Source organism: Sitophilus oryzae, unplaced genomic scaffold (genome assembly GCF_002938485.1).
Source record: "Sitophilus oryzae breed Bouriz unplaced genomic scaffold, Soryzae_2.0 scaffold_1067_pilon_pilon, whole genome shotgun sequence".
NCBI classification, from domain to species: Eukaryota; Metazoa; Arthropoda; class Insecta; order Coleoptera; family Curculionidae; genus Sitophilus; species Sitophilus oryzae.
The window spans coordinates 159,645-174,213 of NW_022145690.1; the positions used below are offsets into that span (position 1 = coordinate 159,645).

The 14,569-nt window shown below is 31.7% G+C and overlaps 2 protein-coding genes across 7 annotated transcripts in view; both read right to left on the reverse strand.

Annotated features, from left to right (window-relative positions):
- Positions 1-14,569, reverse strand: part of LOC115880029 (lysosome membrane protein 2-like) — a 167,190-nt gene that overhangs the window by 143,851 nt on the left and 8,770 nt on the right. The gene's annotated exons all lie outside the window — the stretch shown is intronic.
- Positions 1-14,569, reverse strand: part of LOC115879249 (protein tramtrack, beta isoform-like) — a 200,474-nt gene that overhangs the window by 26,110 nt on the left and 159,795 nt on the right. The window contains exon 4 of one of the 6 annotated variants that reach the window (XM_030896046.1): positions 1,690-2,054. The exons of 3 other annotated variants lie outside the window; for them this stretch is intronic. In XM_030896046.1, coding sequence (XP_030751906.1) covers positions 1,741-2,054 — 314 coding nt within the window. In that variant the 3' untranslated portion in view covers positions 1,690-1,740. Of the gene's footprint in view, positions 1-1,689; positions 2,055-10,982; positions 11,249-13,653; positions 13,798-14,569 lie in introns of those variants that run through there. 2 more of the 6 variants (XM_030896089.1, XM_030896018.1) reach the window with 2 other exon arrangements.

Here is a 14,569-nt window from a genome sequence, read left to right on the forward strand (position 1 = left end):
GAAAATTTATACTTTTCCTGAAAATTTACACTTTTTCTGTAAATCTATACTTTTTCTGGCAATTCCCATCTTAGTGGCCTGCTAATGGATCCACCGTTTTACAACGAGAAAACAGTACGAACTACTAGCGTACTAGCTGGTAACTCAAAATTCTTATTGATATTCTTTATAGATAACCAAAAATTCTCACGCAGGTGAGTGTAGTTTAAGGTACAACTTAACAAGGATAGCTAGAGACGTGAGAAATATAAAATAACACGTGACCGGTGCTATCCCCAAGTCTCTTCCTATATTTGTTCAACTGTAAACGTAAAATCTGGCTTCAATATGGTTACGATACCTTCGTAATATGAAATGAATACGATTGACAGTTGGATTCCTTCTCTCAATTCTCAAAATTATTCCATTAGGTTTACGATAAGAAAGAAGAAACGTCTGTCTACCGTTTCTGTTTTTTTTTGCTGTGGATCTATTAGCAGTGTGGCAACTAAGATAGAAATTGGCGGAAAACTGTAAATTTACAGAAAAAGTGTAAATTTACAGAAAAAATATAAATTTACATAAAAACTGTATTTACAGAAAAAGTGTAAATTGTTCAGAAAATATTTCACAATATCGGCATGGCAGCTCTACGCTTTCGTAAATTTGCGAATGTTGTAGAAAAAATCTAAGATAAAAAAGTAGAGAGAGTGCTTTATTTTATACAGCTAATTATATCTATTCAAGAAGAATTAAGGGCATAGAATTCTAAACTTATCTTATGTAACGAGAAGAGAAATAAAAAAAATATATTCTTAAAATTCTTGGTTAAAATATAGGATCAGAATAAAAATAAAAATGTGTCTCATACCATATCAAATTGTGAAAAGCAAAGAAAAGTATTTTAAACAATATGACCAATTACAGAGAAACTAGTGCCAAACTTAATAAATATTTTTAAATTTTCCGAAATCCTGAAACATTTTTAGAAAATTATTTGTGGATATGCAGAATGGAATCTAAAATTTTCAAAAATAATATAATGTATTAAAAATTGATTTTAGTATTTTTATACAGAATGGTACTCTTTTTGGAAACAGGACTTTAACAGTCGATAGAAAAAATAATTTTAAAAGAAAATTTCATATCAACATAGGTCAAAAAATGTACGTTTTAAAAATGATTGGTGTTAAATTATGAAAAAGTCGATAATTTTTGAGAGAACCGAAACCTCAAAAAGTATTTAAGAAAATAGATACCCTGTATGCCCTTTGTTAGTTTCTTTGACTTAACATTGGTACACCAACAGGGTGTCCTAATACCTGAGTCCCAATTCAGGTACTGGTTTTGTCTCTACATTTCCACAACCTCATTAATTTTTAACAAAAAATGAATTTTACTTGAAGAAACACAAATATTTGGCGAAACTAAGGCAGATACGAAATAATATAGACATTTTTTAATTATATGGTAAACCCTGTAACTCCGGCACTGGCTGTGCATGGGCCATGATGTTATGACTAAATATGGAAGCCAATAATGTAATGTAGTTTAAAAAATGTCGTTTAAATATCTCCAGAACTTTGAATACTAACCTAATCAAAGATATGTCATAATTTTTTTACAATTTCAACGCCCTATAAAACGATTTTTTATTATATTAATACGAAATTTTCTTCTTAAAATAAGTCTTTCTGTCGACAGTCAAAAACCTATTACTATAAACTGGATCAACCCTTATAATATAATTAACAAAAAAAATTAATTCATATTCTTATAGGTAGCGAGATCAAGACTAAAACTGTACTGCTGTCTGTTATTGACACTTGGCTGGGTCAGAACGTCGACGATTTCGTGTAAATCGACATGATCCACATCCTCTTTGGCCGGGAAAGTGAATTTGTTCCCTAGGGATTTTCTCATGAATTTGGCAACATAGCCGTCCTCGGTTTTGGATAGGATGGTGGCGACGTAGTGCTTGAAGCTTTTCCTGGCGGTCAATTTGACAACAACATAGTCGCTGGCTTCGGGCAGCTTTCGTTTGTTTTTAGGGCGTAAGTCTTGGGGTATGTAAACTAAAATAGTTTATTAATAAGAACAGAATAAAAAAGCGTTGGTACACATAAATATTTAGGGAAACATAAGGATTTTTTTATTATTTACTGAAAAATAGTATATGGAAAGAAATAACGACATTTTCATTATAAAAATTTTGCTAACATTTTGATACATATTATGTACGAACATAATCAAAAATATTAATATACATAAATGTTCAGTGTGAAAATAAGTTTTACTCATTTTCTCTTTTAATAACGTAGAATATAAATTAGTATTTTAATAAAGCACGCTTTTAGATGTTTCAAAAAACTTTTAATAAGAGTAACTTTAACTCTACATATATGTTTCGGCTTGTTAGGCCTTTTTCAAGAGTTTTTTAAGAACTAATCGTCTAACTACACTGTAACTATATATATGTTTGCTATGGGGGTGGGTTCAGAGAGTTCACAATAGGGGTAATAAAAAATGTGTTTAGAAATCCTTGTTGGTCGTTAACATTATTTTCGTTTTTAACAGATTTTAGTATTTCTAACTGTTCAATGTAATTTAAACGTCTACCTTTTGTTTCTCTGTGTAGTAACTTAATTGAGTTTTCATTAATTTTGTGATTATTTACTATACAATGAGTTGCAAGACCAGAACTATGCTGGAGATTATTAATATACTTTACATGTTCTTTAATCCTTATATCTAAATTTCTACCTGTTTGGCCTATGTACACGGCATCACAGTATTGCAATCCACCCTATATACACCCGACTTATTTTTGACATTAGTTTTGTCTTTATTATTTAATAAAATTTGACCTAAATTTCTTTTATTTACGTTAATAGTTTTACATCCTATTTTATTGAGATTATTTGATATTTTGTTAGTTAAATTAGGAATGTAGTTTAAAGGTTGATAATTGTTATTGTCTTTAGAATTAGCGGATTAAAAATTTTTCATTAATATTTTGTTTTGTTTTTTCTTTAGCATATTATCAATAAGGGAACACTTATATCCATTGTTGATGGCGATTTGTTTAATAATATTTAACTCTTTTTTAAAATTCTACTAGACTATAGTTTCTACTAGAAAATTTCAATAATTGTAACAAATATTTAAAAACTAACAGTAAAGAGAAAAATATCATACAGTCTATAACCAAGAAAATAAATGATAACAATTTAATAATTACAAAAGCCGATAAGGGCAACACTATAACAATTCTTACAAAAACAGAATATGATAAGAAAATAGCTGATATTTTAAATAGTGGAGATTTTACTAAAATTTCTGATCCAACATGTAATTTTCAAAAACAAATTCTTTCTATTTTAAAAAATAACAAATCTATATTACCTAATAACAATGAATACTATGCCAAAATAATGAATCCTTCACCCCCATTACTCTATGGTTTACTAAAATTACATAAAGACAATAATCCAGTTAGACCAGTCGTCTCGTACATAAATGCTCCCTCTTATAAATTATGTCAAATACTAGCTAAAACACTTCCTTCCATGATCAATTTTCAATCAAAATTTGCCATAAAGAATTCTTTTGAGTTGCTAGATAATTTGAAAAATATTGAAGTTCCACATAATGCAACACTCGTTTCTTTCGATGTCAAAAGCCTGTTCACTTCTATCCCAACCCATGAATTGTCCTCTATTATTTATGAACTAATTGATAAATCTAATCTTAATATAATAGTAAAATCAGATTTAATAACAATAATTGAAACTTGTTTAGAACAAAACTATTTTCAGTATAACAATGAAATATTTAAACAGAAAGATGGGTTACCGATGGGTTCCCCAATTTCACCGTTATTCGCAGAAATATTTATGGCAGATTTTGAAAAGAAGCTATTTAAAAACAAGAGTAGTTTAATATCAAAAATAAATTATTGGGCAAGATATGTAGATGACATTTTTTGTATTTGGTCAGGCACCGAGAGAAATTTAAACAGTTTTTTAACATTATTAAATTCAATTAACCCGAGAATACAATTTACTATTGAAAAAGGTATTAATACCATCAATTTTCTTGATGTTACAATTATAAAACAGTCTAATAGATTACAATTTGATATTTACAGGAAACCCACTACCACAGACACTGTAATACATAGTCAATCACACCAATCCTGGCAAATCAAAATGTCACCCTTTCATAGTTTAATTCATAGATTAGTAATGTTTCCACTGAGCCCAGAGAATTTTAAAAAAGAGTTAAATATTATTAAACAGATCGCCATCAACAATGGATATAAGTGTTCCCTTATTGATAATATGCTAAAGAAAAAACAAAACAAAATATTAATGAAAAATTTTTAATCCGCTAATTCTAAAGACAATAACAATTATCAACCTTTAAACTACATTCCTAATTTAACTAACAAAATATCAAATAATCTCAATAAAATAGGATGTAAAACTATTAACGTAAATAAAAGAAATTTAGGTCAAATTTTATTAAATAATAAAGACAAAACTAATGTCAAAAATAAGTCGGGTGTATATAGGGTGGATTGCAATACTGTGATGCCGTGTACATAGGCCAAACAGGTAGAAATTTAGATATAAGGATTAAAGAACATGTAAAGTATATTAATAATCTCCAGCATAGTTCTGGTCTTGCAACTCATTGTATAGTAAATAATCACAAAATTAATGAAAACTCAATTAAGTTACTACACAGAGAAACAAAGGTTAAAGTTATTAATTGTACTTCCTGAATTGTTAGTTTGCAGTTTTACTTGTTTAATAATATTTGTGATCATAAAGTAAAATTTTATTACTAAAATATTAGAAAAAAATGTTTTTTTGCTTTTTCCATTAGAATAAAGTCTATTTTTATTTAAATTTGTTCAGAGACCCAACCTCCTGGGAGGGGGGCAACAGTAAGCATACCTTTTGGTGATGATGGTCGTTATTTATTATTAACAAAACGTTTTGCGCGCTTTTTACTTTGGTTGAAAAAGTTTTTTTTAAATTTGTGTAGAGACCCCAATTGTACGTCGGCGATTTTAATTTTTATATTTTTTTGAAGCCAGTGGTATCGGCATTTAAAAAATAAAGTACTCAAAGTTTATATATTTTTTTTCTTGACATCTTGGCCCAGGCTAACTGTGAATTAGGATACGATAAGGTATAGAGACAATGCTTTTATTCTATATTTACACTACTATTTATTCAATACATATTATATTTAACATATTGTTTTGAACAATTCAGCTTCACTCAGAGCCTCAAAATTAGTAGAATAAATCAGTGGTTTCAATTATAATTTATAATTAAAAGTTTACGCTCATTTGCAATGGCTAAAAAATACAATCAACTTGTTATTTCTAACCACAATTTCTCTTGACGGATGGATATTAGAGATGCACCGAATAGCGGATTTTCCAAATAGCCGAATACCTAATATTCGGTGGATCTATTGCGCCGAATACCGAATATACGGTAACTATTTGGCAAAGCGTACTAGTGGTGGTGTTCTTGCGCACTACTACTACAATAGGCCACCATATATGATTACATATGTACGTGACTAGGCCAGTAAGCGAGACTTTTAGGATCCGAAATCTGAACACCTGCACCGACTGACTTGAAATTTTAACAGTGAATAGAGATATACAGGGTGGCCCATCGAAAACGTTCCGCAAGGCATAACGGCCAGGGTAATTTTTTTTTCAGAAAATTCAAAAACACGTCAATTTTGTTTGTGAGGGGGGCAACTTTTGCCCCAAAAATTATTGCAAAATCTTCAACCCTCTAAGCGGGGGTGTCATCCCCCGATTTTTTTCAAATGGGAAGGGGGTCAAGAGGTACCGCAATGAAAAGGGCTTTCTACTCTCTATTCTTTCCTGCTTCGTTTTTGAAGATCGGTCGAGTCGTTGGGAAAATATGAAGGATTGAAATTTGAAAAGTTTTTTAAACATTTATCAGAGTAAATGATAAGGATAAATTCCTTCGACCCATTTGAGGTTTTTTCTTATTATTTCTAGATGTTTGCAATCGGGTTGCGCAGATATTCAATGAACGCAATCCTGACCAAACACCTTTATGGCAAAATTGTTCGCCAGTTAGTAGCAAAATTTCGCGAAACTGGTTCCGTGATGAATAAAAAGAGGCAGAGGGAAAATCCTGTAGTAAATGAAGCTATGGAGGTATTCGTATTGGGCCAAGTTGCCATGGACAGTATACTGAGTACAAGAAAATAGCCAATAAGACCGGCGCGGCGGGAATCGTACAAGTTTCCAAAGGATATTAAAAAAACACAAGTTCCACCCGTACAAAATTCAGTTGGTACAAGAACTCAACGAAGACGATTTTAATCGTAGCTTGCAATTTTGTGAAGCTATGAGTGAACGAGTGGCCAATGATAATAATTTCCTATTTAATGTGTGTTTTTCGAATGAGTGTACTTTCTTTTTGAACGGTGTAGTTAATCGGCACAACTGTCGGTACTGGGCTAAGGACAACCCCAGGGTTTTTCACGAGGTGCACACACAATACCCTCAGAAATTGAACGTGTGGGCTGGTATTTTTGGAAATTCTATTGTGGGTCAGTTTAACGATATTGAGAAGAACTTCAACGTACAAGTCACAGAACAGCTATCTAGCAACTACCGCACCTGATCGCTCAACGTTGTGGCAAGTGAAAAAATGCGTAAACATCTAGAAATAATAACAAAAACAGCAAATTGGTCGAATTTATCCTTAACTATCATTTACTCTGATAAATGCTTAAATAAACTTTTCAAATTTCAAGCCTTCATATTTTCTCAATGACTCGACCGATTTTCAAAAACCAAGCAGGAAAATATAGAGAATAGAAAGCTCTTTTCATTGCGGCGCCACTTGGCCCCCCTTTCCATTTGAAAAAAGTTGGGGGATGACACCCCCGCTTAGAGGGTTGAATATTTTGCAATCATTTTTGGGGAAAAAGTTGTCCCCCCTCACAAACAAAATTGACGTGTTTTTGGATTTTTTGAAAAAATAAATACTCTGGCCGTTATGCCTTGCGGAACGTTTTCGAGGGGCCACTCTGTATATAAGAAACAAAAGTTACATAGTAGGGATGTGTGTTTTCACCCTGGGGGTGAGTACCACCTCTTCTCGGGGGTGAAAAATAAATCACCCATTTTAATTACAAAAATCAATAGAGGGAGTAATTTTAAGCAAAAAATGTTCTGCAACATTTTTTCAGAAAATTAATATTTTCCTAGTTATTTAGGATTGAAAATGTTGATTTTTCATCTTAAAACTACATATTTTTGCCAATTTTTATAAATAACTCGAAAACCTTGCTTTTTATCGCAAAACCCATATAAAGCAAAAATTAAGCTTTTGAAATAGCTAAACGATCCATTTTTTGTTGATTACCGTAGGTGTAATAATAGCCGAGTTATCATTCTGTAAACGTGATTTTTTTATTTTTCGAAAACTAAATTTTTTTAGTAAAATAATGGCGAAAGAACACATTTTTCGAATGGATAAAAAAAGGAAATGGATATGGCCGTTTTTAAAGTGCTTGAAAAGACCTTTTAAATGCTTTCTTAAAAAAGTTCGTAGCTCAAAAACTGGCGGAATTATGATAAAAATAATATGGTCACCTGATTATTTCGGAAAAAAATTAACAACAAAATCTATGACTAAAATCATAAAAATAAAAACTAAGCGTAATACATGTACAGATGGCTATATTTAGGTACTAACAATTGACTCTGCAAGTTCGAGCGGTTTAGAATGCCTAAATTTGGAAAAAAGTTTAAATAATGCATTAAATTATAGTTTATTTTAATACGAATTATTATCATCTATATTACAAACGTTTGCGTACCCAATTCTCACAATTCTTTGAACGAACGAGCCGTAGAAAAAAAACGATTTTAAAAATTATGATCCGACTCAATTCTTACGACTCTTTTATACGACTCGTTCGTTAAAATTTTATGGATCCATGCTGGCCACGATTCAATTTTACGAACAATATACTAAGCAATGAATCAATTCTCACGACTCTTGAATGAACGAGCGGTAGAAACAAACCAGTCGCATTATGATCCGATTCACTCTTACGACTCGTTCGTTCAATTTTTTAAAAACGGGTGTAGATAACCAGCGTTTACGTCTTGTTTATTCTCAAGCCGAATCTCTGCACAATAATACAACACCAATTGAACGAACCATGTTCTAAATGAAGTGAATCGAATCTCACGATTCATTTTTAATATTCGTTCAAATGAATGACTCGTCCAATCTTTGCCCACCTCTAGTATTCGCTATTTAGCCTAACACTGTGGCACTATTCGGCCGAATGCCAAAAATTAAAAAACTTAGCCGAATAGACCGAATACCAAATAGCAGCCGAATATTCGTCGCATCTCTAATGATAATCAAAGGCCAAAATTACATTACTCGTAAAAGAATAAAATTAATGATAAAATTAGTACCACTAACGTTCGGAATACTTAAATTGAAATTACGCTAATTGAAACAACTAATTTCGAGGTCCTGAATGAAGCTTAAATTTAAAAATATTGATTGATAAACAGTAATAAAAAAATCTATTAAAATGGCACATTTAGTACAAAAAAGTATATATTTTAAACCATGAAATAAAAAGACTATAAAAGGAGTACAATACAGTTCATATATTCATACATTAGAAACAGAATCGACGTCATGAATCGGAATTTTTGGGCAGTTTTGTTTAATGTTTCCCTCAACATATTGGTTTTAACCAAATTTTAAACCGCATCATAATTATAACTCCAGTAATATAAATCAGCCATATTAAAGCTCACGGTCGTGATAATTTAGCTGATATATCGTGCTGGCAACTGTTACTTTTGGGTCGGTATTTACGTGTGTGGAAGTAAATCGCATAGGGATCTTATTAAGTGGGAGTGAGAGAAATGCGACGGTGTGCTGTTTCGTTGTTGCCGGTACGCCTTTCGCTATCAAGTAAAGTAAAATCACGATCGCAAACCGCTTATTTTTAAGACTTTTTCGAAAAGGTAACTAGATAAAATTATTAGATATGTTTCTGAGCATCTGAAATGGAATTATAAGGATATCGTTAGGGTGTCATTTTTTTATAACGAGAAAACGTCAGTAATCGCGATAATTCAATAACTCAACTTTTTAAAACATGACATGCCATAACTTAAGAACCACTTTAGATATTAAAGTTTTTTTTATTTTGAAGATCGGATCATTTACAATATGTTTACATAAGAAAAATTCGATAAGGTTGTTTTTTTTTTCATTCTGAAATTTTAAACCCATCCATTTACTTTTACTGCATAGCAGTTTTCAACAATCGTGTAACTTTTTTATTTATAAAGAGTTTTACATACTGTCTGCGAAGAAAGTTTTTGAAAAATTATATAATTAATTATTTCTAATAGATTTCGGGATATCGATTTTTGAATTCAGAGTTCTAATAGCGCCGACCACTGTCGAACACCAAGTCAATTCCACTTATTTTTACCAAAAATGCAAGTGTTCCTAACTTGCGCTTAAAATTTTCAACTTATAAGAAAAATTACAACGACTCGTTAATAAATAAACAAATAAAGTATCACGAGACGTAATTAAATCGTGAAGCTGAACACATGATGCACACCTTTCCCTAGAACTTTAAGTACTGACAGAGGTACTGATTGGGTCAACCGGTCGACTGCGACAAATCTGCTATATCCCCTTCCGCGTCTATCAGCAATGTGCATAGTTTCTTGGTTTATTTCATACGTTTGGTAACGTGTTTACTGTTCTCTCTTTGTTCAGTACGTTATAAACGCATTGCACTCTTCTTATATACAGAAATCTCGACCCAAGACTAACCTTTGCCAGTCCTTAGTATACGCCTTCCTTAACCTTTTAATCAATGCTTTAAACTAATGACTAAAGTAACAAGTGACTCGATTGGTTTCTACATTATACACTTGTACTTTAAACTTAAAAAATCTCTTATTATTTAAATTATTTGACTTAATTATATACAATACATATTAAGCCACGACCGCATATGACTATGCACACTGATCCGAGATCGGCGGCAATATATTCAGTCAGAATAAATACAGACTTATATATCACATATATTAAGCAGGCGATCAAAATCGTCAAAAAAATGTAAACGTACAGAAAAAAAGTTCATATTTTTTTAAGCATATTTCAATACCTTTTTGGTTTAAATCTATCTATGTATGGCTTATGTTTTTAACTATACATGGAGTTGTGGGTCCTTTAGTAATATCGTTGATTGAAGAAATAAGAAGATGCCCTACCTTATGGGCGATTTCGTGGCACAAAACCTGTCCGAGATGTAGCTGGCGATATCTTTGTTGCTAGTCAGACCATGCACAAACGGGTCGTCTCAAACTCGAAGCGGAAGCGCCTCGCCCGGAGTTCGAGACGCTTCCGCTTCGAAAGCCAGACGACCCGTGTGCGGACGCTCTAAGAGTTGAAAATGTTTTGAATTATTTGAGTCTTATCAATTTCATGTCTAACTTGAATAAAGTTTATCACCATAAGATATGACCTTCTTCATTTCTAATTTAAAAGCGCCATGGCCACCTTAGAATTATTGTTATCGATAATCGTTTATATATTTATAACCTCTAAAGAAAATACCACCAAATTTTATATTTTTACAATTAGATATAGGCATTTTATTTTAAGAAATGCTTCTATCAAAATTTGACAGTTCAGAAAGTTTCTTTTGTTATTTCTAAAAGTAAATAATGGCGATACAAAAAAAACTGTAAAACTTTCATTAATTTGAACTTTTTCCAAAACCACTATACGTAAATATTGGACACAAAACCAAGCTAAAAGATACCATAGATAGTTTCCATTACATATAAAATTATATGGCGAATGTCATCGATCGTCATTTCCAAACCAGCTTGACGGTTTTTTTTGGATCATACGGTATTAAAAGTAGACATATCAACCCAAAAGTACTTGGAGATAAGCCGAACTCATCTCGTTAGTGATAGTAACGCTGGACTCGTGGTTGTGACAGGAATTTCTCAAATGCACAACTTTACCCGAAGAAATGCACCTGGCTTTGCACTTGTATTTTTCCTTGTTCTTGCAGCACCATATGTTCTTGTCCTGGCGACTTCTTTCAAGTTTATACTCGTAGTTTCTGATTATTAATAAAGGATTTTTAATCGCTTTAGTGAAGTAAACTATTTCTGAAACAGATAGTTCTAGAAAGTAACATTAGAATTCCACTAAAAACACTAAAATTCCACTAAAGAAAGTAGAAAATTATCTAAATTTGCCACAGAATACACAAAAATAATTCATTTTAAATGCTACGTTTCTCTAATCTAGGGTTACCTCTATTCCACAGGACAGTTCTCTTTTTGATCGTACTCTTAGATTAAGAATAATCGTACTCTTCTCTCGCATATTGAAAAATTCCTCTCTTTTACAAACCAAACCCAAAATCTAAAAAAAATATTCGTCTGCCGCAACGATGCTTTATTTAAAATTATTAATCTAGCAACAATGTGTTTCTCGATACTCCCGTTCGTTCGTAAAAAAACAAATACCATACGATCGAAAAAAAAAACGGCGTCAAAGATGGCTGGGGAATGACAATCGATAACAATTTTAGGGATATCAAGCCCTAGACGTCCTATACTTGGCCTCTTCTATTTTTTATTTTTTAATGGCGCTTACTGCCAGTTGGCCTTGGATTTTGTTTTTGGAAATAGATTTGTGGGTCTGGAAACATTCTATCCTATTTTAATCTTTGGGTCGCTTTTATGTATGAAAACGGTCAATTATTAGGTAAAATATAGGAGGTACCGCAAAAAGTTAAATACAAAAGTTATAGGAGTTTTAAATATCTATTAGCGAGTAATAAATTTAAGTATACAGGGTCGTTCATAAAGTAGTGGCACATCAAAGTTTCATCTTTTTAAATGGAACCCCCTGTATGTTATTACATATTTCAATTCTTCGTACAATTCTAAGCAAAAATCGAAATACACATAATGTACTTCAAACTGACCGTTTCCAAGTTATTGACTTTTGAAAATATCACTTAAACAATTCGATTTAATCACCTTCGATGTTTTTGGTTTGATTTAATGATGCCATTCTGCCGAAACTGTGATACTGTTGTGATGGGTTTCTAAATTCCTATTAGCTAATAGTAAATTTAAGTATACAGCGTCGGTCATAAAGTTGTGTTACATTACACTTTTTTTTTAATGAACCCCCCTGTATAGTATTGCATATTTCAATTCTTCCTTCAATTTTAAGCAATAATCGTAATGCACAATGTACATAAATTGAAGAACTGAAATATTAAACGAAAATTTTGTAATTTCCACACTTGATATACTCTCATTTTATACATCTATAAATATTAACTTGAGAACTAATGTCAAATATTATTAAGTGTTACAGTTTCGGCAGAATGGCATCGTTAAATGAAACTGAACATATCGAAATTAATTAAATCAAATTGTTTAAGTGATATTTTCAAAAGTCAATAACTCGAAAACGGTTGGTTTCAGGTACATTCTGTTATTTCGATTTTTGTTTAGAATTGAAGGAAGAACCGAAATATGCAATAATATACACGGGGTTCCACTTAAAAAAATGAAACTTTGATGTGCCACGACTTTATGACCGACCCTGTATATTTAAATTTATTACCCGCTAATAGATATTTATAAACCCTATAACTTTTATATTTAACTTTTTGCGGTATCTCCTATATTATACCTAATAATCGACCGTTTACATACATAACAGCGACCCTGTATAATTACCTACTGTTATTTTTTGTCAAGCTTTATGCCAACTTTGAAAAAATACGTCTAGGGATTGACCTCGTCAAGATTATCATTGATTGTCATTCCCCAGCCGTCTATGACGCCATTTTTTTCAATAATACGATATTTAGATACAAGAAATGCTTGTTGAAGAGATAAACATGTTTACTTTTTTTATGTTTACCTACTGTTGCTCCATACTCTCTATACGCTGATGAGGTTCGTGGATGCAGTTCGTCAATGCGTCTCGTAATCCTATACTCACTTTTGGTGATGAGTCATGCATCAATGCATGGATTTGATGCGTCAATGCGTCAACGCCGACGCCTTGTGGAGAAGTTAACAAATATTTTGATAACTCTAATATTTGGGAGAACAACATAATGCAAAATTGGCTTTATTTTTAAAAATAAAACTAAAAAAATAGGGTGTGCAAAGAAAAAACATATCTTTAGACTAGAATTTTTATATCACCATAGTTACTTTGCAATAGAAATTGAAATAAGTCCCAAGTATTGAAGAAAAAAGTAACACAAAGCCATTAAAAAGGAACCAAGGCTTTAAAACACTGGAAAATGTTTCAGAAACAATTACCTAGATTTAGTTGTAGAAGCGTTTTTCTGTTCAGAATTTAACATATAGTGTGTTAGATTAGGTTATATTAGGTGAGGATATATAATAATATTTAAACATAATCAAGTTAGCATCTAGTTGAGGTATAACCAAAATATATATTCAAAATGGGCGAAAAAAAAAACATTAAAAAGACAATTTTAAGTGTGATAAATTTTTATTTAGGTAATGCGATACAATAATACATAGTTCCAAACATAAAATAAAAAGTTTATAATCATTAAAATTGAATGAAGTCCATTGAAGTAAATTGTAACCACAAAGCTTAAATTTCTGATTCTAAATGTTCACTTGACATGCGCATTATTGCTAAATACCTAAAACATAATTCAAAATATTTTATGTTTTACATATTATAAAGTTCTATAAATATTGTATTATAAATAAGATCAGTGACCCAATTAACACCAGGTTTCCAATTACGCCATCCGCCATTTTTGGCGATTCTAGTAAAATTGTAAACAAAAGAGTACAGCAATTTTGTAGATTCATATCAAAGAAAACAACCAGATATATAAATCTTTTCATAACCTTTAAAATTCGGTTTAGTGACATGAAGAGACCATCTGGTAAGTTCACAACAATACTGTATAAAGGTACGCGCACACTGACAAGCGCCGAACGAATCGCACTTTTTTTCTTGTTGAGCACCTTTATATTATTTGTATTTACAGAACACCTGACGCTGACGTGCATATTTTCAGTCAAAAATTGCTAAGCTTGCTTGAATCCCTACCTATAAAAAGTAAATTAATTTTGTGTGGCGACCTAAATATTGACTTTTCCAGTGTGTGTGCAGCTAGGGAGTCTCTCCAGTCCATTTTTCATTCTTTTGGTATACTCACCAACTAGAATAACTAAAACTGGCTCTAGTACTATAGATTATGTCGTGTCGTCTTTTGACCCGGAATTCGTTGACTGTAGAGTCCTTCACTCAGGTTTCTCTGATCATGAGGCAGTATTGACAACGTTTTTGCCACAATCCAAATGCAAAAATACCTCGCGCAAATTGGGCCGTATTTTTTCGGATAAAATTTTTCTAAATTTTCACCACCTATGTCTAACAACTGAGTGGGTTGTCCTCTCGAC